General features: G+C 30.9%; 3 protein-coding genes across 3 annotated transcripts; all 3 read right to left on the minus strand.

Annotated features, from left to right (window-relative positions):
- Positions 1 to 4115: 4115 nt before the first annotated feature.
- HELRODRAFT_109966 (hypothetical protein) lies at positions 4116 to 10382 on the minus strand (the record flags this gene model as incomplete). The annotated part of the gene is made up of 13 exons (XM_009014750.1): positions 4116 to 4956; positions 5235 to 5374; positions 5563 to 6144; positions 6455 to 6527; positions 6677 to 6740; positions 7034 to 7134; positions 7245 to 7615; positions 7746 to 7963; positions 8218 to 8419; positions 9184 to 9347; positions 9503 to 9578; positions 9865 to 9931; positions 10171 to 10382. 12 exons carry the CDS (start codon positions 10380 to 10382, stop codon positions 5273 to 5275), a joined length of 2232 nt encoding a protein of 743 aa, XP_009012998.1. The 3' UTR covers positions 4116 to 4956; positions 5235 to 5272.
- A 1705-nt stretch (positions 10383 to 12087) lies between these two features.
- On the minus strand, positions 12088 to 15865 carry HELRODRAFT_109971 (hypothetical protein). Its single transcript, XM_009014751.1, has 9 exons — positions 15726 to 15865; positions 15649 to 15705; positions 15186 to 15413; positions 14731 to 14915; positions 14148 to 14352; positions 13734 to 13804; positions 13293 to 13379; positions 12542 to 12760; positions 12088 to 12390 (listed from the first exon to the last, which is right to left on the minus strand). Exons 3-9 carry the CDS (start codon positions 15275 to 15277, stop codon positions 12167 to 12169), a joined length of 1083 nt encoding a protein of 360 aa, XP_009012999.1. The 5' UTR covers positions 15278 to 15413; positions 15649 to 15705; positions 15726 to 15865; the 3' UTR covers positions 12088 to 12166.
- A 297-nt stretch (positions 15866 to 16162) lies between these two features.
- Positions 16163 to 20145, minus strand: HELRODRAFT_168906 (hypothetical protein; the record flags this gene model as incomplete). Its single annotated transcript, XM_009014752.1, has 7 exons — positions 16163 to 16287; positions 17535 to 17800; positions 17884 to 18223; positions 18365 to 18454; positions 18611 to 18851; positions 18970 to 19012; positions 19967 to 20145. 7 exons carry the CDS (start codon positions 20143 to 20145, stop codon positions 16163 to 16165), a joined length of 1284 nt encoding a protein of 427 aa, XP_009013000.1.
- Positions 20146 to 27628: the final 7483 nt, after the last annotated feature.

Here is a 27628-nt window from a genome sequence, read left to right on the forward strand (position 1 = left end):
TTATTTTGGCTTTAGGTGTATATTTCCTTCGGTCTTGTGATGCATCAATTTATCTTTTTTTCCATTCATTATTTCATTTATTCCTCCCTTCAGTCATTGAACTATTCCTCTGTTTTTTTTTGTTCGAGGTTCTCATATAAGTTATTAACACTTCTGTATTGTCGTTTTGGTACTAACTCATTATTTTGATTTTTAAGTACTATGTTTCAAGGTAAGCTTGGCTACTAATTTTATATATGTAATGAATATGCTAATGTGGATGACAATTTTTCTGTCTGGCACATATTAAACGAGAATTGAACTTCAGATTTTATGTGTGTGATATGTTCTATTTATCTATCTTTATTGATAAAATTGTGTGCTATACAAGTTTGTGTATATGTGAGTGTGTGTGTGTGTGTGTGTGGTGTATGTGTGTTGCGTTGTAATAAATTTCCCAATATACGGCTACAGAGTGTAAAAGTGAGTGACTTGGGTAACTCCGTTAGCATTCCTTGGTCACCTTTGTTTCATGTTATATATATTTTTATTTAGCAAAAACTAGACCGTGGTTATAACTATTGTTAATATGTTAACAATGATTATCACAAGTTGCATCGTTATGGTAAATGTGGCCTATCTTCATTTGTGACTGAAAAATTATTTTGAAACTTTTAATATTTCTAGATTTTATCCTCTTTATTGATCTGATTATAAAATGAATCAGTTATGAGCTTATTAAATTTATCTACTAAAAGCAAAACAATGCAGTTGTGTGTTTTTATGATATGATACTATATTTAGAGCTTAAGAACTTTGTAAATTCAAAATTTTCAAACAAATAGTATTTTTCTGCTAGTACCTATAATGACAATTTTCCAGACTAATTGGGCAAAAAGTAAGTACAATATGTCGTGACAATGAAATAAGAAATTTTAGTTCTATTATGACAAAATTAAAATCAAATGACGAAATATTAATTACATTTATATTAATTATTATTTTGTCAAGTAATATCACCGCATTTTCAGCTCTGCGGTGATAATTCTTAACTGTATCTACGAGAGTCTCAACCTTAATTTTATAAATAATTATATATATACTTACACATTTATATATATATTTATATTTTGTGTGTGTGTGTGTGTGTGTGTGTGTGTGTGTGTGTGTGTGTGTGTGTGTGTGTGTGTGTGTGTGTGTGTGTGTGTGTGGATAAACAAACGCCTACCAATGTTTCAATGTTCTGTTTGTATTGTATTGTTCATCCATTATTTGACTGGCAATTCAAATCTGTTTAAATTAAGTAAGGGAAGCAATTAAATTGTCAATCGGTGTTGGAATTCGCACGCCTCAGTCATAGAAGCGTAATTTAACTAGTTTTGAAATAACTACCATTCATAAGAATTTCCAAAGAAATTTTTGTAGGATCTCGGCGAGAAATCATTTCATTTATTTCTTAGATTCTCGATTGCAAAAAATTTTGCTGATATACTGATTTTAATTATTAACATTTAAGTGAATATTTAATTCCTTCGACGAAATTTTTCTTCTTTTAAGATGATTTCGACTGAAATAGATCTAATTAATTTTAATTAAGTAGTCAGTTAATTAATTGATGACAAAACTTTATGACAAAAAGGAACAATCAACCACACTCTCTGCCTGAAACAAAACTTCAGAAATGATTAAAGTTGACCAAAAACCTGGCCCAAGTCCAGAGCCATTAAAAATATTTGATAAAAAATAATTTTTTCAAATTATTTTCAATAAAAAAATGTGAATCAAAACCAAAGAAGTGAAATAATAATGGTTTATTGTCAATAATAAAATAGTTAGAAAAAAAAAAATGTCAATCATTTTTTTTCATTTTTACATCGTATAAAAATTCGTTAAAATTATAGTAATAATAAAAGATTTTTATGGGTAATAAAATAAAACTATTGAAATTATGATGATAATAATTTCGGATAAATTGAAATGAAAATTTCAATTTATACGTTTATAATATTTGTTAGTAATATATATATATGTGTGTGTGTTTATGTGTGTGTGTTTATGTGTGTGTGTTTATGTGTGTGTGTAAATATATATTGCAGAAATATCTTTTCGTCAATTCAGTCATCTAGCATTAATATGATAGACAAATAGAAAATTATAATAACGTTTGTATATCAAAAATGAATTACTCAATTGATTAGTTAAACTGATTGATTGATCAATTATTCAGAATCAATCAGTCAATCAACCAATACCGATCAATTAAAACCAAACACTTTTTATATTATATAAACACACATTAACCTATCCTTTTCTAATCAATCAATCAATCAATCAATCAATCAATCAATCAATCAATCAATCAATCAATCAATCAATCTAAATATTTATTCATTTTTTTAGTTAAACACTCAATCAACTGATTGAGTGGTTAACACAAACCCTTTTAATATTTTCCTGAAAAAAGTCAAACAAACAGACAAACAAACAGACGATATCAAACGTAGCATGAAATATGTACAAAATGGGTACGCCATATACATATTATATATGTATATAATATATATATATAAGCAATTATTATATATATATATATATATATATATATATAAACATATATATATAAATATAATATGTTCTTATGTACACAAGCTCTTCCCACTAAAAAGACATAGAATAAGATGTAAGAAGAAATAAGACGAGAAACTTTTTTATATTTTTATATATATTTTCCTAATTTTTTTTCACGTTTTTCTGTTGTAAGTACGATAACAAAAAAAAATAAAAATAATATAATAATAATAGTAATTAAACATTTTTTTTTAATATTTTAATATTTTCGACAATTTTTAGTTAAAATATGAATAAAATTACGATTGAAATGTAGAGATGATGAAGGAAGAATTTGAAATATTTCATGTACCAACATACAACGTACGCAGGACAGCAATGGATGAACCGATAATTCGTTTTAAAAATTTTTTTTAATGACGTTTTTTTCCGTTTTTTAAAAATCAGAAAATAAAAATTAATTATAAATAATTAAACAATCGATCCATCAACCAATCGATCCATCAACCAATCGATCAATCAATCAATCAATCATTCAATCAATCAATCCATTAATTAAAATCCAAACCAAACTCTTCAAAACAACGCCACAAACAAAAACCAAGAAAGAATAATAAATAACAGTAAAAAAAAACCACATATGACACTTATCTTCACTACCCACAAAACTATTATTTCATATCTGTATAATGATATACATTTATAAACTATCAGTTATATACATACAGATATATAAACATATATATATATATCAATGCTGCTGTCCTTATGGTAATCAAAATGTCAACAATTAATTGATTAAATAATTCGCTAATTAATTAATTAATTGATAATAAATTGATGAAAAAAGAAAAACACAGGAAAATAAATATTGATACGTTAATAATGTTATTGATTGAGAGGCAGAATTAATTACTTCTGAAATGGAACTGAGAAACGATCTAGGTTATTATTATTATTGTTGTTAATATTGTTATTGTTGTTGTTATTAAAAGATTACTTTATTTATACATATCCTTTAGACTGGCGTTGGAATCTATTTGAGTGAGTGAGTGAGTGAGTGAGTGAGTGAGTGAGTGAGTGAGTGAGTGAGTGAGAAAAATACATCCTTTCAAGAATTAAAACATGAAAATCATAATAATAATAATAATTATTATTATTATTGTTGTTGTTGTTAATATTAATAATAATAATTATTATTATTATTATCCTTATTAGTTACAATTTATTTATAGTATTATTATTTCATAAGAAAAACACACCCATACATTACATTGGATTACTCTATGAGAAAAAAATTTAGGATTTGGGAAAAATTCAATCAATGGAAACAAACAAAAGCATCCAAATCATACCAGAAAACGAGAGAGAGAGAGAGAAAGAGAGAGAGAAAGAGAGAGAAAGACAGAGACAGAAAGACAAAAACTCACATTCAGACATACTGACCGTCAGACCATTGAAAATTGGTAAGTGAAATGAACATAAATATATCTTCTTTTATAGATTTCGTTCATTTTTTTTTAATTTTTTTTCCTCAATCAAATTTCATAATAAATCATAACAACGAGTAACAACATTACAAATAAATATTCATATTGTAATTGTTGCCATTACTATTATACGTAATCAGTTACAATACAATTAAAACAGCAATAACTATAATAATGAATAATTACAGTGTATTAATAATAATAATAATACACTTTAAAATAATCATTTTTAAAATTATTATTAATTACAAAATAATAATAATAATAATACCCTTTAAAATAATTATTTTTAAAATTATTATTAATTGAAATAATAATAATGATGATAATACACTTTAAAATAATTATTTTTAAAATTGTTAAAATGGTTAAAAGTGAGTGAAGAAACCTCAAAAATGCCTCACTTCATCATCAACTTCATTACCACCTAATTTTATTTTAAAACTCAATATGTACACAACTTATATTTGCGCGCGAAACAAGCTTATATATATATATATATATATATATATATATATATATATATATATATATATATATATATATATATATATACGTAGATATATATGGACAAAACATTAATTAATTCTAATCATCTAATCAAATTGCCAGCATGTAGAAGCACGCCATTGGCTGACCAAGAGACCAATGAAACAGATGAATTTCATATTTTCGCGCGCCTATACAGACACACACATACGTCTGCGTGTATAAAAAGGCTAACAACAACAATAACAACGATAATAATGATAATATAATAATAATAATAATAATAATCGTACGTGAAAAATTAAAATAAAATATATAACCAAAGACTGTACAGTTGCGAGTATAGAACAACATTCATCCATCTTCACCATCGTCGTCTTCACCAACATTACTTCAATCATCATCATGAACATTATAATGTTATCAATTCCTAGAATGTCGTTTGTTTGAATGAATGAGTGGATGGATGAATGAATGGATGGATGAATGAATGGATAAATGGATGAATGTTTTCAATTATTACCATCATTAATTAACATCATCAATAAAATGTCATTAAGATGGCTGATAACAACTTCTTATCTCTCTCTCTCTCTCTCTCTCTCTCTCTCTCTCTCTCTCTCCATAATGTTCTTCATCATCGTCATCGTCTTCATCCTCACATCCTCACTGCATCACATAGTTGCAGTTCTTCATCATATTAATCATCTTCATCATCGTCTTCCTCATCGTCGTCCTCGTCGTCATCATCGACTGAGTTTGACAATTTGAATGGGCTTCTTGTTGATAGGCACTGAGTGTGTCGTCTGCTGTAGGTGAGACTGTCCAGCGTGCATATTATGCCTGCTCTGTTGTTAAATTTTTTTAATTTAATTTTTATTTAATTCAATTTATTTATTCATCCATATATTTTTTTATATTATTATTATTGCGGCATTAGAAATCGCAGTAGTAAGATGAAATGACAACCAAATGTAATACCATAACACAAATTATACAGAATCATTGTATATTATAGAGAATGACAACAACTCACAACTAGTGAGTCGATGGCTCTGATATCCATGCTAGATAGATTGTTGTTGTTGTTGTCGTTGTTGAAGTGATTGTCTCCATGAGATGGTGTCGTTGCGGTGGATTTCACGATGGTGTCGTAACAATCGTTGGAATTCTCACAGCTACTCGTCGATCCGGCGTTCATCTTCTGCAGTAGGCCAACTCGAGCGTGCGTATCATCCCCACTTCCGTTGACACCACCAAGGAGGTCGTCGTCGTCGGCGTGGCTGCCGTAGCACACATTCCTACTACCGCTGCCGTCTGAGTTGCCATCTCCATTGGTGTTGTTAAAAAGTTGCGGCGTTTTACCAGCTGGTAGAGAGTCAGTACCCAATAGGAAGGAGTCCGACTTACTGGAAGTCATGCATCTCATTTTTTTAGATTCCGGCATGTACCTCTGCTCGTTTGCTACCTGCGGACTGATAATGGATGCGCTGAGGTTGTTGTTGTTGTTGTTGCTCGGTGGGAGTCGAGACTCGCTGGCGGAAATGTTGTGCTTCGGCGATGGGCGTGGCGTGGTTGATGTCGATTGGGATGAAGAATCTGATAAGTTCATTTCATCCTGTTTGAGAAGAAAATGAGAAGTTGTTGAACGCCATGTATCAAAATGAAGTTAAATGACTTCTCCAAAAAGCCACACATAATCAATCAATCAATCCTCGTTCTCCATCCATTATGGGTCGGACTCCACAAATAACACATTCATAATGCTATTCAAAAAATGTACACACTACTTGAACAAACAAATCAGATGTAGACACAAAAGCATTCGGGATACGTGCGTACATGATACAAAACACCAAAGAAAACATTGACATAGATACAATAGATAAACAAACATAAAAAACGTCAACCATAGAATGTCAACCAACCGTATGTTTTCTCTTGATTCCCCTACTTTCAGTGTGTAGAACATTGTCCGGCAAATAATTTATTAACTCCTTCCTGTGTAGAAAGATATACATACAGAGTACATACACCCAAGAATATAAAAACACAAATTAAATAAAACTAAAATAGCACAGATAAAACAAAAATACAATAAATATAATAAAATACCAGAGACGAAATACAACAGCAAAAGAAATACAAACTTTCTTAGGTACTTGACGTCCATGTTCATACCCTCCTTTAGCTTCGGCCCCACAGCCAATCTTACTGTTGAAAATAAAATTTTAATAGATTATTACAAAAAGAGGTAATTTAAATTTTGACATATCAACAATTAATACAATATGTGAAATTATTCTCCAAGTTTTTTTAATAAAAAATTACTGAACATTTAAACTGGAAAACCATCTAGCTAATTAGAAGCATATAAGATTCAAAGCAAGGTTTCATTATAAACAAACATGAGCCATAAATTTTTCTCAGTAATAAAAAGCACAAGAATTCAAATAAAAATCTCAGCAATTAGAACGAAAGGGATGACAAATTCATTGAAAACTGACTCTGGTCGTGGAAGTAGAGAGTCTCATAGGTCAGGTCGATTTTCACAGAGGCTTGGGAGAAGGTCAGCCCAATAAACCACTGCGTGCAGTGCTGCTCAGTGCTGTTTAATAGGAATAATTCCATCCTTTCAATATTACAAATTTAGATCATTAAATCTTCGATTTTAAAACTATATGATGCAATAAGTAACAGAAAGTAAAAAATACTTACGAATCACTCCTAGGCGGGTATGCCTTAGTGTTGATGTGTGCCAGCTTTATTACCGGATTGGCCTCCAGCTTCTGGACCATGAGACGCAGTTTCGACTCGATCAGACCGTACCATTCCAGGTGACTGGCTGCAGTGGAAGAGCTGGCCCTTACAACAATGAAATGTCTGTACTTGTGGAAGAAGTCATACGGCTTGAAGAGGTTCTCCCAATCGTCCTTCTTATTTAAAATCTCCGTAGATATCGCCAAACCCCTCTCAAATTCATCCATCATTATGGCTCTGGTCGACGCAGTAACGTTGTACGTGGAGTTCTGGTTCGGAAAACACGGGGTTATGATTGGCATTAGGTGGCAGCGGTCTGATGGATTTTTCTGGATAGAGAAAAAATAATATTTGGTTAAATTATAAAGTATACAGAAAAATTAATAATTTAATTTTAAGCAAAAATATTAAAAAATATTAAATAAAAATATTAAATATTAAAACGAAAAAAAGACTAACCCTCGGATCCCAAAAGCTAAACGTTCCAGTCATCTTACATACACTCAGCTGCTGCAGCAGAACTGGTTGTGGCCATTTCCACTTTGAGAATACAAAGAAAAACTTTTGCACGAGCACAGATGGTGTAGCATTTGGATAGAGCTGGCAGATGCGCGCTACCAACATTGCCCACGACACGCCACCCAAAAATCCGAGAACATTGGAATACACTCCTCTTCCTGTTTTTTTTTTGTTATTTTTGTTACCCAAAATCAAATAAATAAAAGTCGCTACCATTTGAATAAGTTATCTTAACAACAATGATAATGGATGTGATATCGTGTTATTTATAACATAAGCGATGATTAATATTGTGTGGAAAATTTGTAACAATTACACTGATAATGATTGATTTATCATGCATTAATCATTGGTTGTAGAGAGATAAGAACTGTTAAAAATTGGGTGATGGCATTCGGTGATATTGACATACTTTTGGCCCACAATTTGATCGCTCTTAAGGTCATTCGGAAACTTTCAATGTTCGAAACCAAGTGTAGAATTTCGTCGGTAACTCTGCAACCATTTAGACTCCTGACGCACTTCTGATCCAGATTCTTCAGTATGTTGTCATCTCTCAAGTCTTGCGTATCCTCGACCTCTGTTAACGCCAGTCGCGCAAACAACATATCGATCTGTCAGATTGAAATGTTTTATCGTAATTTAATAATTAATAAATTTAATATTTGTTATATCATATAATAGCTATTTCTAATACTAAATATATTTTAGCATAAAAAAAACTTCTTGCAAAAATTATTTACAATAATGATTATCATCTGTGTGATGATTAATTACTGATTAAGAGATAGATGCATCAATTATATATTATACCAAATTATATTATATTATTGCCAGAGATTCGTCACGTCTTCATCATCATCATCATCATTATCATCATCATGTCTTTATCATCATCATCATTATCATCACGTCTTCGTTATCATTATCATCATCATCATCACATCTTTGATTGATTGATTGATTGATTTCTTACATATAATTACTAAATATGAACCTTAATACCATTTCATTGCTTGGCTGTGAGGTGATATTAATCACTGCAGAGACACTAAGCAAAAAACATCTGGCATACAAAACCATGGAAAAGCAATATACCAAACACATCAGACGTAAATCACATTTACCAAACATATGTACAAAACATTTATCAAGCATACAAAACATTCACCAAACATACAAAACATTCATCAAACATACAAAACATTCACCAAACATGCAAATCAACCTCCAAACATACTAAACATTTACCAAACATACAAACCATCCTTCAAACATACAAACCATCCTTCAAGCATACAAAACATTTACCAAACATATAAAACATTCACCAAACATACAAGACGACATCCATAAAATATACTAAACAGTTCTTAACCTCAATACCATCAAATGTCATCTTAATGACAGGCACAAATGCATCCATAATGCTCCTCATGTCTTTGATTCCTGGCTCTCTTCTCAGAATATCCATAAACGAGCCAAAGAAGTCGTTTCTGTCGATATGACGTGGAACTACACACAGCGTGTCAATATCTGCTCCTAAATTTTAGATAAAAATCAAACAAGATGAATAATATTTGAATTTTACGAATTAGAATATTTATTAATTTATAATCTTTGAAAAAATCTTAATTTTTTCTAAATTTAAATTTTTTGAACACAAAAGTTTTAAAATGTTGGTGTATATTATTTACCTTTAGCATTAATTCCGAGTCTGTAAGATCCGAATGTATAAACCTTAGCTCCTATATTTGAGGTCTCGGGTATGTTCTAGATTTTTTATAAAGAAATAAATTAATATATCAATAAAAAATACATAGTAAAATATAAAAAAATGTTAATATAAAACCTGAAAAATAAAAAAAGAGATATAAAATACTTTAAAAAATTCAATAGCAGGTAGCTTCAAATAAATATATACATGAAACAACATATTAGAATAGATAGAGAACAGACAAATTAATTATTTAATACATTTATTTATTATATATTTAAAGTAATATTATTATTTAAAATATAAAACATTATAACGTATGATTCCAAGATCAAATCTAACCTTTGCAACAGCCATTTCTTTAACCCAAATATCTACAAGTTGAACCACTTTTCTAAGAACATCCATTCTAAAAGAAAATAAGTTTTAGGTTAATGATTGTAATTATTAATTTAACATTAATAAATACATTAGAAATACAGAAATATATTTGCATACTAACAATATGCTTAGTTCAAAAAATATATAAAATATATATATATATATAAAATTGATTAAACATTAATTGAAATTTGAAAATTTAATCAGAAAAATTAATAAGTTATTCAAACTCAATGTAATAGATGATAAGATAAAATGAATTAATACCTTTTGGTCATTTCTTCATGAGTCTCATACATATCATTATTATGCAGAACCATATCAAGCTGTTCAGTTAATTTTAACTCCTCTGGCCTTGGATAAGCCAAACTTATAGGACCAGTAAGTCCATACGTTTTAATTTTGTTAAGGTCAGACAATTGTGAATTATTGTTGGCATTTGTTGGAGAATTTCCATTTGATGGTGTCAAATCTGGCATGGATGGCGTTGATCTAAGAAAAAAAATTTATAAATTTATTAAAATAAGTTTTTCTCAAACTACTGAAAAAACTTTTATTTTATTCCATAAAAAGAAAACTAAATTAATTTAACTTAAAATTTGAAATAAATATAAAAAATGAAAACTTCAAGCCAGATCCATTCTTGGACTTCTCCTCATTCACTTGTACTGGTGAATGTTCATTGCCATTATATCCTCCCTGAGAGGTCGGCCTAAAATAGAAAAAAATATACATCATCGTCTTACTCGTTTAGCCATCAATTGATAATAAATTAAACAGCGTAACTGACGTATCCATTCCTACTCTACGGATCCTTAACTTTTATATTTCACTAACTACTAATCCGAAATTTTCGAAACGTCGTAACCATGAGAAAAACTTATAAAATTGGAAATCAGATAAAAAAATTGAACTAAGCCAAGAAATATAAAATTAAATAACCTCTCCATTATTCATGTAGCACTCCGATTTCGCCACTTTTTTAAATTAATAATAATAAAATTTCTCACTATAATAAACAAAACCGAACCAAAGATCTTCTAATATGGCGTTTACGGAAGTTTACATAGAAAAACTGAACCAGCACTTGTAAAAATTACACTAAAATCTCGCTATATAGTCATACATGTACTGACACATTTATAACCACATTCAATAAAAAATCGTTCAAATTAAACATTAAATAAATGTTGCCCAGGTCAGTTTGTATTATATGAATGTATTGATAATTTTCATGTCGTCTTCTGGTTCTCGCTGCTTCTTAACTCGTGTTAAACTTTTGCTTTTTCTGGCCCTTTTCTCTGGAACTCTCTCTACTACTCTGACTATTTCTCAATCTCTTAAGAAGTTCATCGCGGAAATAGTGCTTTACAAGCTAATTGAATGACTGATTTGTTGATTGATTTATATATTAATGAAATATTAATAATGTATGGATAAGTTAAACACATTATTAACGAAGACCGACTATTTCATTACCGAGATAATTACTTAATAAATGAGAAAAAATGAAATAAACTTACATTTTAATTAGCTAGTTGTTCGATGATCTCAAGTTTTGTATAACTTCAATTTGATAATTCAACTTCATTAAATAACTAATAAACCGTGGTGTAATCCAATTAAGGCAAAAATGTGTTTCATATAACCATGGTTTCATTAGAAGATAAGTGATGTCTGTTGATGGTTAATGCCGACGCTTCACACATATATAGACTCCATTTATATAGAGTATATATGTTATATTCTATATATATCCCTTTTAAAAAGTACGCTAATGCATGTAAATTCATCTCTTATTTCATTACCTAGCATCATGGATATAGCTTTCAGTAACTTTTGCAATTCTCTTTTTTAATTTTATTTCTTTGTGTTCAGTTATCTTTGACAAATGAGTCCTCTGATTGACTCGAACCATTGATTTTAAAATCCTAAATTCTAATTTTCTTTAACCTTCAAATACTACTTTCATTCGTTTTGATGTCATTCTTGTGTTCTTCTGCAACGGCCTAGGCCGTTCCTCAGTTAAACTTCAAATTTTTTAATCATAAGAGGTCTGAGAGGGAGCTTTCCTGTCGATCCTTCGATCCTGGGGTACACGAGTAGAGAGAATTTAGTTAGATTTAATTAAATGAAAATTCTTGGCTCGTTTCATCATTTCAAAGAAAAATCATGAACGTTATCTTTCATTGTAACAAATTTTTATTAAAAATCGTAGCCATCTATATAAAATAAATAAATAAATAATGAATAAGAAAAGCACTTAAATAACTTTGTTTTTGATATTTACGCTCTCACAATCTAAAACATTTTTTCCGTTAGAATAATTAAAATTCCGTGTGAAGTATCGTTCGTGAGCGTCCCAGCAATGCTCGTAGACAACCTTCTGCTTGGCAACCTTCAGCGTGTTCTTCATTAACATTGCCACCGTCATTGGACCCACGCCTCCTGGAACTGGAGTTATTTTTCCTGCTTTTCTGCACACTTCTGAAGAAATTTTACGAAAATAAATTTAGATACTAAATGAACAAAACAAACTGAATAATTAAAAGACGATAATTAACTAAATTAGCCATTAAAATTAGCAAAATAAGCAGATATATGCTTGAAATCTAAATGAAAAAAAAAACCAACAAACCGTCAAAATCAACGTCGCCCACAAGCCTCGATTTGCCTGAGTTGGGGTCGTAAATTTTGTTGACGCCCACGTCAATAACGGCAGCTCCCTCCTTAACCATGTCGGCTCTGATGAGGTTTGGTCTGCCGGTTGCAACGATCAATATGTCTGCCTGCTTTGCCAGATGTTCCAGCTGGTCGGCAGGTGTGTGCCGGTGACAAATCGTCGTCGTTGCATTTTCTTGGGAAAGATGTGTGAGTGTTTAGGTTCAAAAGCTTTAAGGTACGAATAACATGAATCAGTACGATAATTAAAGTAGATAGCTTTTTAAAAAGTTATCGATTTTAAGGATAAAACTGGAAAATTGAATCGTACCTCAATGGCGTATACACAAAAATACTAACTATTGCTTTTCAAATTTTTCAACAAAAATAATTTAGACTTATTTTATCAGTATTTAATTAAAAGTTGTTCAATGCAAATGCCAACGATCGTTGATTCTGTTAACGGTTATGAAAATTTTATAAATTAATTTAAGAAAAATGACCTCAACTTATAAGCAAACTGATTAGTTTATCAATAAAGAATTGATTTAAAAAACTTCTGGATGAAATAAAATTTTGTCTGATAATCAAATAAAAAATTCCTTTCTCGTGTCGAACAATCATAATGATTACATTACTGCATTACTTTTATGTATCAAATTAACTGAGAGTAATTTTTTACTGAATAAAAAGTTTGAGGTGATTAAGAAAAGGAGGAATACTGCTACCAGAAGAATGCAGCATCATGGCTATAGGCATGCCCACGTTTTTGGACCTCCCACAGACAACTGCATGCTTGCCAAACGTCTCGATGCCTGTTTGAAAATTCAGTATTTGAATATTAATGAATTTTGTTAATTTATAAAAAAAAATCAACTTGTAACTGTTAAAGTATGTATGATATAAATGACTGATATAAAGTCAAAAATATTTGGCAAACATGAGGTTAGAATAAAATGAAAAAAAATGTATTACCCTAACATTAATTTTAATTAATTAGTTAATCAATTAATTTTAATTAATTAGTTAATTTTACATTAACTAAATGAACGATGAATGTTTTGATCTGAAAATTTTAAAAATTTCATACAAGACAACCTAACTAAAACTACTTTAAATTTTATCAAAAATTTTTTCCAAATGAAGGAAAAGTTGATTAAATGTGCGACCTGATCTTCTGATTAGCTCAATAACTCCAGCTGGTGTGGCAGGTACCAGTGAATCTTCGTTTACGCAAAACCTAAAAAATAAAATAAAATCCCTTTTAAAAAAGAAATAAAAACACAAAAGACTATGAAGAAAAAATATTCTTAAAAATCTGTTTTGAAATTCTAAATGAAATCAAAAATTTTAAAAACTTGTAAATCAGATAAAAGAATTAACAAAATTTGGCAATGTAAAATCCGATATAGCAAAAATTAATTATAAAACAAATTTTAAATAAAGTCTATGAATCAAAAATTCAAACAATTTGAAAGATTTCAAACAAATTCACAAAAAAAAACGAAAAAATTTAAATTAACTCACAAAGAAATTTAAATTAAATTAATTATTCAACTGAATTTAGTTAGCAAACATCAAACCTGCCAACGTTGACAACGTGGAATCCATCAACATCTTTCTCTGGGGCCACCATATTGCAGATCCTCCTCTCATTTATGTGTCGGGGTAGAGGCAACTGAACCAGTATCCCATTTATGCTCGGATCACTGTTCAGTTTTGAGATTTCACTACAAAGGACTGCTTCTTCGACTGATTCGTGGAAAGAAATTGTCTTGCTGTTGATACCTTGAAAGAATTTAATTATTTTCACTTGTTTTATTTGTGTTTCATTTATATAACATTAATTTATTTAATTTTATTTGTTCCATTAATCATTAAATAAACTTTTTTTGTGAAATTCTTATTTGAGCATTTTAGATTAATAAAAGTCAAACAGGAATGTGCATGTGCATATTATTGAGATGTGATGTAATTTTTCAAAACATCAACAAAACAGCATCAGCAAACTTAAAAACTGAAGACAACTTCAAAAACTTCTGCCACGAATTACCAGATTTTTAATTGAAAAATTTCTTTAAAAAAACTTTGTATCATACACATTTATTAACATTAAGACTAAGTAAAGTTTAAAAAATAAATTTAAAGAAAAAAATGTTGGGGTACCAGTCACGTGGGCAGCCCTCATCTTATGTTTTACATAAGTCTTGCTGGCAGGGTCATCCCCGACAAGTATAGCTGTCAACTGTGGAATGCTATTACCTTTACTCACCCATTCAGTCAGTTCCAACTTCACTTCTGATAAAACTTCCTCTGCCATTTTCCGACCGTCGATAACTTCTGCTCGTGAGCTAAGTTAAATGATATGTATTAAAATTCATTTATAATAAATACATTCAAGAATGGATGAAGAGTATTTTGAAAGGAGCCAAAAGTGAAAAAGTTGACAGCTCTTAAATTCAATTTGCCACTAAATACAACTATATAGTAATATACAGTAATATACCATATTCTGTATGTATGTGTGTGTATGTATTTCTATGTTATACAATAATGTTATAATATTATATAATATTATAATATATATTTATTATGTTGTTTCAAATGAGTGAAATCCTAACCATGTTTTTGTTGTTGACAATCCTTTCGTTATCATGTTGAGGCCATGATTTCGTGGAAGAAGAAACAAGTTTTTTAGATGTCGCAGGTTCATTTTTTAATTAGTAACAAGTTATGATAAGTGTTATTTTTATTTTATACTTATAATAAGGATATAATTTATCCTTTTAAATTCATTAAAAGGTGGTTATAGGACAGGTCTTCAGGATAACTGGTTAAGCAAGCAGATTCTAGAAATATTAATAATATGATATTAAATAATTTTAATATAACTTCTTATAATTTATTTAATTTTTAATATTAAAATATTAAATTAACTTATTTAATTAAAATAACTTTCAAGTTTAATTACTTTAAAGTTTAAACTCTAAAGTTTAATTTAATAATTATTAAAGTTTAAGAAGTTTAATTAAAAAATTAAAATTTTAATTAAGTGTCTGTATGTACTAACTAATTACTAAAGAGTAAAGAGTCTTTAGTTTAGTTAGTTAGTACATAGTAAAAAGTAAAGACTTTAGTAAACTAAAATCTAAAACTAAATTGTAAGAGAATGTATTTTGGGTTTTAAAATTATATTTTCGTAACAATTAAAATACATTATAAAAGATGGAATTTACATTTACAATAGCCAAAATGTCCTCTCACACGATGACAATCACATGCTTCTCACAAAGACCCAGATGACCCAACGACTGCGATTCCGATCACACAGTCGCTTGAAATTCAACTCATTATCGCAGTTTGACACTTGTTTGTAAACAAGCATTAACAGAAAATAAAATTTTTTAAATGGAAAAGATGCTCGTGAGAAAAACGTATTTCCATGCTTTGTCTGCTCTTAGCATGGATCTATATAATATAGATATAGCAGTGCGTTATCTATATATATATTTATTTATATATATATATATATATATATATATCCCAATGAATAGTGACCTCTACATGAAAACACATGCAATCCTATCTAGTAGACCTACTACATTGCGAAGTTGTCAATAAGGTGATCCTGATTACATGAAAAATGATGAGACTTGGTTGGTATAATGGTTTGTTCCTCTGGCAGGTTTTCCCCTATATCCAAACTAGAGCACACGAGTAGATCTAGACAAGTTTGATCGGGGGAGCCGAAGTTTGGCGGGGTACCAAAAACTGGAAATACTTGACGACTTTTTCAGCTCATCACACAACTTTTTTGTCAATTTTTCTATATTAAACGGTATTTTCTTATTTAAGAAACTGTTTAAATACTCTACTACCTATTATTTAATAATTGGGTTTCCAGATAATTGACCAACAAATCTTTTAGCTTATAGTTTTTATCGCCTGCGTTTTGTTTTAAATTGTTGCAAGTTTTGGACATATTTTAGCGTTCAGTACCTATAGTCTCTTCAATCACCTCGTAAGACGAATTAAAGAATATTCCTAGTTACAGCGGTAGGTGAATAGTTTATACAGAGCATATAGGACTTGGCATCAAAATAATTTTCATTTTTTACGTGTTTTATATTTTTTTCAAACAATTGTTAACGTATCTAATGCTGTTGCAATTTGCCAGGTGCTAATTTTATTGGATTTTGTTCATATGTCATAAAATAAATAAAATTTAAATTTGCTTAATAAAGTTTTATAAACTTCCCAAAATAAACGTTCGAATTAATTTTATAAGACAAAATAAGTTTTGACAACGCTTTTATAAAAGTTATAAAAATACTTTTTTGAACATAAGAAATAGAACGCGTTTAAAAATTAAAATAACAACATCCCACAAAAATGCACCGAACGATAGAGTTCAGTGCTATTCGATGTTATCCAGATGTGTCTAGATCCGTGTTAAAAATAGGATTGGTAAAGCAAAACCGCATCTACTTTAAAGGAATCACCATTTTGGAATGTTGAGCATCAGTGTTGATACGGACTGTACTTGAAGAATGTCATTATTTTGAAGAATGTCATTATTTTTCGTATACCATCCAATTTTCTAGTCTCCTTCTTTTTGAAAATGTTACTCTTTGATTGCAGATAATTGTCTGCTACAACAACACGTTAAAATGTGGCATGCCGTATGAACAAGATTCTTTGTTAAAGATCAATTAGTAGAATCAAAGCCGCTTCTACTTTGAAGGAATCACCATTTTGGAATGTTGGATATCAGTGTTGATATGGACTGTACATGGAAAAATCTTTTGAAGAATGTCATTATTTTTCGTATACTATCCAATTTTCCAGTCTGCTTCCTTTTGATAATGTTACCCTTTGATTGCAGATAATTTTCAAGTATGTATTTCACCAATTCATACCTCGATATATACTCAACTTAAATTTTCGTTGCTTTAGCAAAGAAAACCAACCTAGATCGACAAAGTCGCATGTCTCTTCAGTTAGAAAAACATCGTCGTCCATGGCTCTACTCAGTGACAATCCAACGATCCATTGTTTGGAAAGTTCATCTGCCCTGTTATTATGAAACGTATTATTTGTTGTTAGATACTCCTCAAGACTTATATGAGCCCGCTTAATTTCAGGATTGGTTTCCAACTTTTGAACCAAGATTCTAAGTTTAGATTCAACGAGTCCAGACCATTCCAAATGACAGGCTGCATTTGCTGAATCAACCCTCACCGAGATAAAATGATTGTAGTGATTGAAAAAGTCAACCGGCTTAAAAAGAAACTCCCATGAATGTTTCTTCTTCATGACGTTGGAGAAATTTTCAGACCCCTACTAAGTTCTTTCACTATGAGTGCCTTAGTTGAACTGCTGACGTTGTGTGCTGAGTTCTGGTTGGGGTAACATGGTGTGATGATCGGCATCAAATCGTCCGGAGTATCCCAGCAACCAAAACCTCCGGACTTCTTACTCTTACTCAGATGTTTCAGCAGAACTGGTTGAGGCCACTTCCATTGTGAGAATAAGACGAAGAACTTGTGGACGAGGACTGATGGAGTTGCATTTGGATAGATCTGACAGATGTGGGCCACCAATGTCGCCCACGACACTTCACCCATGAAGCCGAGGACATTCGAGTAGATGCCTCTTCCTGTGCAAATGAGGAGAAATTTATTATTTATCATTGACAATGCAAAGGTTTTCGATGATTTTTATAAAAAAAATACTGAAAATCTTAGCGAAAATAATAATGAAATGATAATTAATGTTGAAACATTCAAGAATAACTTACTTTTGGCCCAAAGTTTGATGGCTCGTAAGGTCGTTTTGAAGTTTTGGACGTGTGGGACGAGGTTCAAAATCTCAATCGTGTTTCGATAACCTGTTGAATAAAAAACAAATTATTAGATTCATGAACATTTCACATTTGTAACAATTCTTTCGAACCATTCATCTTTTTAGCGCACACAAAAACTCACAAAAAATTCAACTCTTCCATTCATTATCACACAGAATCATCAAAACAAATAAGACAAACCGTTGATGCTCCTGAAAAATTTCTGATCCAAACCCTCCAACATGTCGTCGTCCATCAGATCCAGGGTATCTTCCAATTCTTTCACCGGCAGCCTGGCAAACAGCACATCAACATCAACGCCATCGAGTGTCATCCTGATTGCAGGCACGAAGGCGTAGAGAATGTTTTGCACGTTTGTCACCCCTGGCTCTCTCCTCAACATTTTCGTGAACGATGCGAAGAAATCCATTTTGTCGATTTGCTCTGGTGCCACTACCAACATGTCTATGTCGGCCCCTTTAGCGTAAATGCCAATGTACGACCCAAAAGGGTAAACTTTCGCTCGAAGATTCGATCTTTGGGGTATCTTCTTTTCGGACCCAAACGTCGACGAGATTGTTGATTCTCTTCATTACTTCAGTTCTGTTGGAATGAAAAAATTTGTTAGAAAAACAACATTATAAGTAGGGAAATGTTTAACCGTTAATAAAATATTTAAATTCAATAAAAGGTGAAATTTTAGCAAAAAACGTAACGTTACATACCTTCTAGCAATGTCCTCATCAGTTTTATCTTTAATTTTTAGTTACAAACTGAAGAAACAATTTAAAAACCTCACTAAATTTTTACTTTTGGACGAATTTTTTCTTTTATGATTCTATTATTTTAATTTATTTATTTCATCATATCATTTGGTCACGTTGTTAAAATGATTTAAAATTATTTAAAAAGATTTAAAATTTTTGTAAATAAAATTAAGAAACAAAAACAAATCTTTAACTTTTTATTCTAAAGTTTTTAAATTTCAAAGTTACAAACGTTTACAAATGCCCGGCAGACAAGTCCTTTAGAACGGTGTCCAACTCTAAATGACTGAGATATATGGCTATTCAAAGACTTAGTGTGATTGGTATTGAATGTATGTAGTTTTTTTTTCTTGTCATTAATTCAGACGGAACAGCTTAATTGATGTTATGTCTCGTTTAAACTCTGTAGACTTTCTAAGAAATAAACAGTTTAATTTTGTGGGTTGGGATGAATGTTTTTTTTTCGAAGTATTAAAAACCGAATTGCCAGTAGAACAATATTTGTAAAAATGATTAGTAATAACTGATTAAGTTAATTTCATTAAAATGCGTCATTTTAACAAAAACACTAAACCGATATGTTACATTATTTTTATTTGTTTAAAAAAATTTCATTAATAAACATTAATATTGTAAGTTTAATGTTTTATATTTTAAAAAATTCATTTTAAAAAATTTAAAAAAAATGACTCCGGAACGATAATAATCAGACATGGTTTTAGGTTATTATTATAAATAGTTCTTGTTAAAACTTCAGTATGCCGTTGGTCTCAACTGTTTGAGGAAATACCCATCATTTTTGTTGTAATCATCACCAGTTCCTTCGTACTCACTGAAATCATTCCTGCCACCTCTCTTGACGAACTTGTAGAGGTGAAAATTGTTGACCTGGAGGTTGCAGCCATCAGAGGAGCAGTATTCGTAGCAGGTGGCATCTCTACCGTCGCTGGTCACTATGCAGATATCCATCGTGTCGTTGGAACAGCCACGAGATATGTCCGTTACTCTTTCTAGAGAGAATATATTACCAAAAAAAATTAAATTATAATTAAATTACAAATTAAATTACAAATTAAACATAAAAAAATAAGAAAATTAAGTATGAAAATATACTTTAAATAATTTAATTGGGATTGATTTTTTAATTATTATGTTGTAGAGGCAGAAGGAAATTATCTATTGAGTGTTATTTTTATGGTTTTGGTTACAAATTTTTATGGCAGTTTTGTACCGATCAAAAAGTAAAGAATCAAACCCAAAAGACATGATTTTATATGAGTATTATATGATTTTATGAAAGGATGAATAAAAAACTCAAACAGTTTCTAATTGTTATTCACGGCATAGTATCACATTATTTGTTCTAAAACACTCGCTAATTATGTTATACTTCAACACATTTTACTGCAAATAAAGAAAAAATTTTAGTATAAACATTTATAGTCTCTATGAATTCTAACTAGAAAGCTAAAGGTCAAAGGTCTCTTCCAAAGTTCAGACGAATTGACAACACACAAACAGCATATACGAATGCGTGCAGAATGGCGCATCACACACAATGCAGGTGATAAGCGGGGATGTTTTTGTCGTATTCGAAACCGGCTACTACGTAACAGGTTCAGGCGACCTTAACCGCTAGACCATCAAGCCGCTCAAAAGGTAAATATTAATGATTTCGCTCTTGAGGAAATGTCAATAATTTTACAAAAAACTGAAAATATTTTGTCTAGAATGTGACGACATTTTAAAATTTGAAAAAACTAATTACAGGTTGACAATTTTTTACACGCAACAAGACGAACAAAAACGTGAAACTTTTTTAAGATTGTTATTGTTATTGGCATCATTTGATTGTTTAAGAGGAAATACTTTAATTTCTCCAGGGCATGCTCCTTCACAGATTGAAAAATAACAGATGTACACGCTCAGTGAATAAATACATTTCTGTACTTACTGTTGGATGTGTGTGTGTGTGTGTTTGTGTTTGTTTGTGTGTTTGTTTATTTAATTTTAAATATATCCCATCACGGCTAAATTCCGGATGCTTTACTGAACCTGAACAACAGTTCTCTTAAGTTTGTTTAATTGTTAAAAACGTGAGTTTAGTTTCAAAATATCCAATCAACCAAATATGAAAAACCAGCTTTGCCGCTGAGTTTGGTTGAAAATTCGGAATTTATAATTTAATTTAATTTAATTTCATTATTATTATTGTTGCTTTGGCAGGAAAAATCGTTTAAACTAGTCTCGCATGGTAAATAAATAATATTCAATAAATTGTTTTTGAAACGTTTACTCTGACATCGGCACAATAATTTAAACCACGCCTAGCAGTACACATCAAGCAATAAATACTTCAGAGTGAATTAAAAAATTTTTAAAACTAATATTTTTCAAAGAGTTATTTTATTTATTAACTAAATTTAAATAAATTTTTTTGTTCATAAATCAAAATGTATTGAAAGTAACATTGTGGTTGCTTCTGCTGCAGTGACTAACGAGAGAATTTATTGCAATTTTTATGTACGTGTTAGTAGAACAGATGGGAGAATTTATTGCGATGTTTCTAAAATTAAACGAGAAGATGGTTCATATTCTAAGCAAATTCTTGCTAGTTTAAATTATTTTATGAAAATAATAAACACAGTAAGTATATTTAAAGTCTTCTAAAAGATGAGATATAAATTATAGTTACTTTGGGCAGCTAGCCAAACTCTCATTAGCTTCAGCAAATTTTATTTCAGCTTAAAATTTGAACATTTTGCATTTGGCAGCATGTCGAGCCAAAAATGAAATGCTATCGTATATCTCGTTGTTCAGTTGGCTGGTAGTTTTTTTCTAATTTTTTTTTGTTAATTTTACTACTGTAAAAGAAGGCAAACAGGTTTTAAAAACACACGCACACGCGCACAGGTTACGTTTTCAAACACATTCACACATCCAGCCCCATACCTACATGTAGATACTTGAATAGAAACCTCTAAAATATTACTTTAAATTTGAATGAGAGTCACGTACAATATCTGAAGAGTACACTCTGTATAGGGAGTAAAAAATTTTAATAACTTTTTCACCGAATTCGTCGCGTGCAACGAGAAAGGCATGAAAATCAAACGCATCAACCTTTCTCAGTCATCCTTACGCCTACCTAATGTCGATAGGCATGACAATGTTTGCCTTAGTTCATATACAAAACTACGTATACATAGACACACATGTACACTCACACACACGCACGTGCGTAAGCGTTTTCTTTGCGTATTGTGCATGCTAAGCGCGTCTTTATTTATGTTTTTTGCAGTTATGATATACGTTGAACTGCTTATAAACCGTTACAAGCTATAAATAGAAGTTGTTGTACAAGGTTACAATCTTTAGCTCGAATGTTATTCATCCAATTAACGCGATACATGCAAATTTTTTCGAATGAACGGCGCATGATGGTGTAGTGGTGGACGTGTCTGCCGCTCGGTTCCGGTGTTCGTGTTCGAATGCAAAGAGATGCCCGCCTCTCATTTGCAAAACTGTGTAGCGCCTTCGTTCAAGTGTTTGTTTTGTAAGTTCGTTTGTTGTTGATACACCTGAAAAAAACTAAAATGATATTTAATTCAATGATTAAATAAAATACTTATAAAGTTGTAGCATTTTATTTTTAGTTGTGTAACAATGTAGAGTTGAAGCCGGGCAATGCTCATTCATGTCTATCATTCTGTTATGTGTATTTTAAAATATGAAAACTAAGCACGACATAGTTTTGGAGCAATTGTTGGCGCATAAAACGAAGAGTTTCGAGCGATGAAAATGAAAGATGGCGATGGGTCGGCACTGCTATTAATAAAAGTTCACCTCCTAAGTTCCTACCTCAAACATTTCGTCGAGAAGCTTCCTCTGGGTTAGAGTTGAAATAAGACTGTATATAATTTTGAAAAATATTTTTAAGAACGTAACTCATAAGTAGCAAAGTCATTTTAATTTAAAGGTAAAATAATTATTTGAAATAATCTATTAATAAAAACAAATAAGTTAATATACCAGTTAGTTGTTGTGTGATTCTTACAAATATTTTTCAATAATTTAACTAAAATTTAAAAATTTATGAACAGGAGGGCATGTTTGTTTAAATGGAAAAAGAAAAAATTTGCACAATTGTTTGAATGTCATGGAACAAAACCAAGAATGCATTGAAACCATGAATGATGTATCGGTGAGTATGTGTGCGATTGCTTGTGTATATGTGTGTGTGATGTGTGTGTATGTGTTTGTTTGTGTGTGTATTAGCGTTCGTGTTTGCGCGTCAATATTTTCATGTACATATTATATGATTTATCCTCTACCAGCTGATCTCTAACCTTAGGGGTTAAGTCGTAAACATTTTTATTAATTGGCCTAAAAATTGAATAAAAATTTCCATTTTAAAATTAAAAATAGATATTTTGTTTTAGTTATTATATATTTTCAATAATTTTTTGTACTTTAATAGTTAAAAATTACCAGAACAAAGCAGATGCTTACATAGTCAAAAAAAGAACTATCTACTAAGAGATTATTAATTGCATCAGAAAACATAAACTCAAGGTATGATCGGAGCTTACGATCAGAATGTAGTCATGTTAAAACGTTTAAACAGCTTTTAAAGTTCCATCGATTTCATCCTATCAACTTAGTAAAAGATGTAAACTTTAACTGAAAAAACAATTTTGACGCCTTCAAAATAACAAGTCATCTGAAAGATTCTGAAAACTGGTTGTGGTTTTTTTGACGTTCAGAAGAATCAACAAAATGAAGATCGTGCGTGAATACGTGCTAAAAGGCGCATCACACACACGAAACATGTGATAGTCTGGGATCTTTGCGTCATACTCGAACCCGGTCACAGCACGCACCATGAAACAGTACCAAGCAGCCTTAACCACTAGGCCATCAGGTTACCGTGTTTTTTAATATGTTATTCATTGAAAACTTTTTCAAAATTTTCTTCTTTTAAAACTAATATTTGTTTCTGTCAACGTAAATTGAAATTTCATGAAAATCCCATTTTAATTTTGCAGAACACTCCGTCAAATAAATTCAATTTTCCACTGCACCTTGAAAAATATTCAAAATTTTAAAAAAATAACTAAAAAATAACATCTGAATAACTGGAAATAAAATTTTTCCGTTTTGCTGAAATTTGAATTTTTGTCCTGGCAACCTGGCAAAGTTACAACATGATTAAATTCCACTCGAAAGTTCCACATCCTACTGGATGTTATTTTGTTTTTTAAATTTTTTCTATCGGTGCGGTGGTGCAATAGTTAAGGTGTTTGTCACAGATGTTCCAGTGACTAGGTTCAAGTGCAAAAAGATTTTCAGAAATCCAATGCAACGCGTGTGACGCATATATACATACACGCATTACTTGCGTTGTGTGTTTGTGGTTGATATCTCTGAAAATACATAAAGAGAGAATCGCGTAACAATGTTTTAGCAAAACTTTTGATGATTTTACATTTGCTAGTACTAAATAGAATACTAAATAGTCATTTTCTTAACAGCACACCTAAATTCACCATATTAACCGTTTCTGAATATTCAACACGTCTCAAATACCCATGAAAAAACATATTTTTGCAAATTAAATTTGTCATTGATGGATCATTTAGCTTCAAGCTGTATTCAAACCTGGTCACAGCGTTTTTCATCACCCGTAATGCTACAATTATAGACAACGTAGCGAGTAGAAAGCCGTCAAGTTTAATTAAATTTCGTGTAGGTAGGTAGAGCAGTTTGAAGATCTTTTCGGCAGCCAAAGGAATGCATTTGAAACCCGAGTAATATAAATTACGCTTACAAAGTTCTCAAGTTCTTTTTTGAAATTATTTCATTGCAAGTTATAGGGCTACACTTATCACAATTTTTTAAACTGTTTCTATTTTTTCACTTTTAATTAAATAGTTGGCACTTTTTTAACATTCGTTTTGTGATAAAAATCCATAAAATAAATTTGTGGACATTTTTTAAAAATAATTTATAAACAATTAACTCAATTAATGATACCTTTTTATTCTTAGCGGTACTTACAACAGACACAACAGACACAACAGACACACTCACACACACTCACACACACACACACACACACACACACACACACACACACACACACACACACACACACACACACACACATAGCACATGTTCATGCTCATAAATCCACGCATCATACACAGTGAATGTGATAAACGAACATCTCAGTGCATTCGAACCAGGTGACAGCAACAGCAGAACCAGGTGTCTTATTAATTATACAACTCTGTCACCCAGTAACGAGAAATAATGAATACAACTCAAACAGTCCAACAAATATTTCAATGTTTACTCGCTGCGTTGTTCCACAATTTAAGTTTTATGTCATTTTAAGAGCTTTGGTCGATTTATTGCAATTTTTCTTCAGTTCAGCGGCAAACTGATGATGATGACGACGACGATGATGATGATTCTCACAATGATAATATTGTGATAAGATAATGTTGTTACAATATTTATATAATATTTTGATTGATAAGTTTATAACAAGTAGTAATATTTTGAGATATTCATTCAGGGTTACTGAGCTGCTGACGCACTGGAATGGTTGCACTGATTGAAAAATCATTTCGAACTCGCAAAGAAAAACTCATCCACACGTTTTTAAATGATTCCACTTTTTAAATTTAAATGAAATATAAGAGAGGTAATCAAGAGCATCATACATCACTTAAACTTCATCAAATGTTGCCATCTAAGAGAGCGCAATAATGTGGCTGAATTTCATTCAGTGTGTTAGTTAGTAGCATGTATTTTTGTATTCATATTTGAATGAATAATATTCATCTTAAAACTAGAACATAATAACAGCAGAAAACAACAGCAATCTTATTTAATGTGCGTTAGTACAAATTCAATAACCTAACTCAATACTAAATGCTTGTCTTTATTAACTACTATCTCGTGTTAAGCTTCTTACATATTCTTCATTGCTCATTTTTTTATAACTACTACTTCTTTAGAATTAACATGACCTTGCAAGCATCGTACATGGTGTAAGATATTTATAAATGTCAGACCAAATGGCAGTAGAACCAAGTCAGCGGGCTAAACATGGCGTCCTTCCTTACCGTTTGAGTCAACTAGTCAGCCCATTTTTAAAATGCAGTTTTGTTAAAAGGTCTTCCAAAAACGTTAAATATAATTTACGTAACAAAGTGAAAAAAATACCGTGATTGATAATTTAGCGTGATATAGCGCTTAATTTTTGTTTAATGTAATTTAAGAGAGGACTAACGCTTGTTGCCGAAATCAGAGCGTTTGGTAGTAGTGGCAACGACGCAGTTGATGTAGTGTGGCGAGCATTCCCTTGCTACTGGCGGGTGCTTCAAACAGTAGCGGTCCTCAGTACTCGTACACATGGAACACTTCAATGAGTCACCTGATCGTGATGGTGATGATGACGATGGTGATGGGATTGTGATGATGATGAAGTTGGTGATTGGATTGTGGTGACGATGAAGATGATAATGGGATCGTGATGATGAGAATGATGTTGAAGATGGAGTTGAAATGTTATCTGGCAACCGTGCATTCAAACACACCTCACAACTGTTCGTTAAAAAAATACAGGGCATGACATGGCACTCCTCGCGCTTGTATCGCAAGCTCGGATTACGATGATGATGCGGTCATCATGGTGATGACGAGAATGATAAAATGTGGGATTGGGATAATTATGGTGATGGTGATTGAGAGGAAAAAGAAGAGGAGATGATGATGAAGACGACGGTGGTGATGACGACGATGCCAATGATGAGGATGATGATGATGATTATGATGATCATAATGCTAATCATGATGATGATGGTATTGTGCAATGATGCTTGAGAAGATGAAAAAAGTTTCTTTGAAAAAATTAAATTCTTAAAGATATACATGGCTAATTACTGATCTCAAGCATAACGACAATGACAACAACAACATGACTGTGACGATGCTGATGACGGAAACAATGAAGATGATGACGACGACGATGATGACGATGATGATGATGATGATATTTTTTGTGATAATGACGATGATAATGACATCAATTGGACAACGAAAGTTGATGTCACGAGTATTAAATGCCAAACATGGCTTCATCTATTGACACGCTTGGCAAACTTCAGCAACATTTGATATGTTATTTAACCCTCACAATTTATACCATAGCACCAATTTATGATGATGATAATAATAATAATAATATTAGTATTATATTGTAAATAATAATGACAATAATAATATTATTATAAATGATAATGATAAATACGTGTAAAAACAAAGAAACAACAACAGCTATAAAAAAACAAAGACCTAATAAAAACATCATTGTTTGCTTTCATCGCCTACAAACATCAAATGTTTTAAGAGCTTAGATATCTTAATCTCTATTTAAACA

The sequence above is a fragment of the Helobdella robusta genome, assembly GCF_000326865.2.
Source record: "Helobdella robusta unplaced genomic scaffold HELROscaffold_14, whole genome shotgun sequence".
In the NCBI taxonomy this organism is placed as follows: Eukaryota; Metazoa; Annelida; class Clitellata; order Rhynchobdellida; family Glossiphoniidae; genus Helobdella; species Helobdella robusta.

What these genes read in the sequence shown, in the direction of transcription:
- HELRODRAFT_109971 (XM_009014751.1), bottom strand. Translation starts at nt 15,277, where the DNA reads ATGAACCTGCGACATCTAAAAAACTTGTTTCTTCTTCCACGAAATCAT. An exon ending in TTGTCAACAACAAAAACATG is followed by an intron (nt 14,916 to 15,185) that starts GTTAGGATTTCA and finishes CATTTAACTTAG; the next exon opens with CTCACGAGCAGAAGTTATCG. An exon ending in CATGATGCTGCATTCTTCTG is followed by an intron (nt 12,761 to 13,292) that starts GTAGCAGTATTC and finishes ATCTTTCCCAAG; the next exon opens with AAAATGCAACGACGACGATT.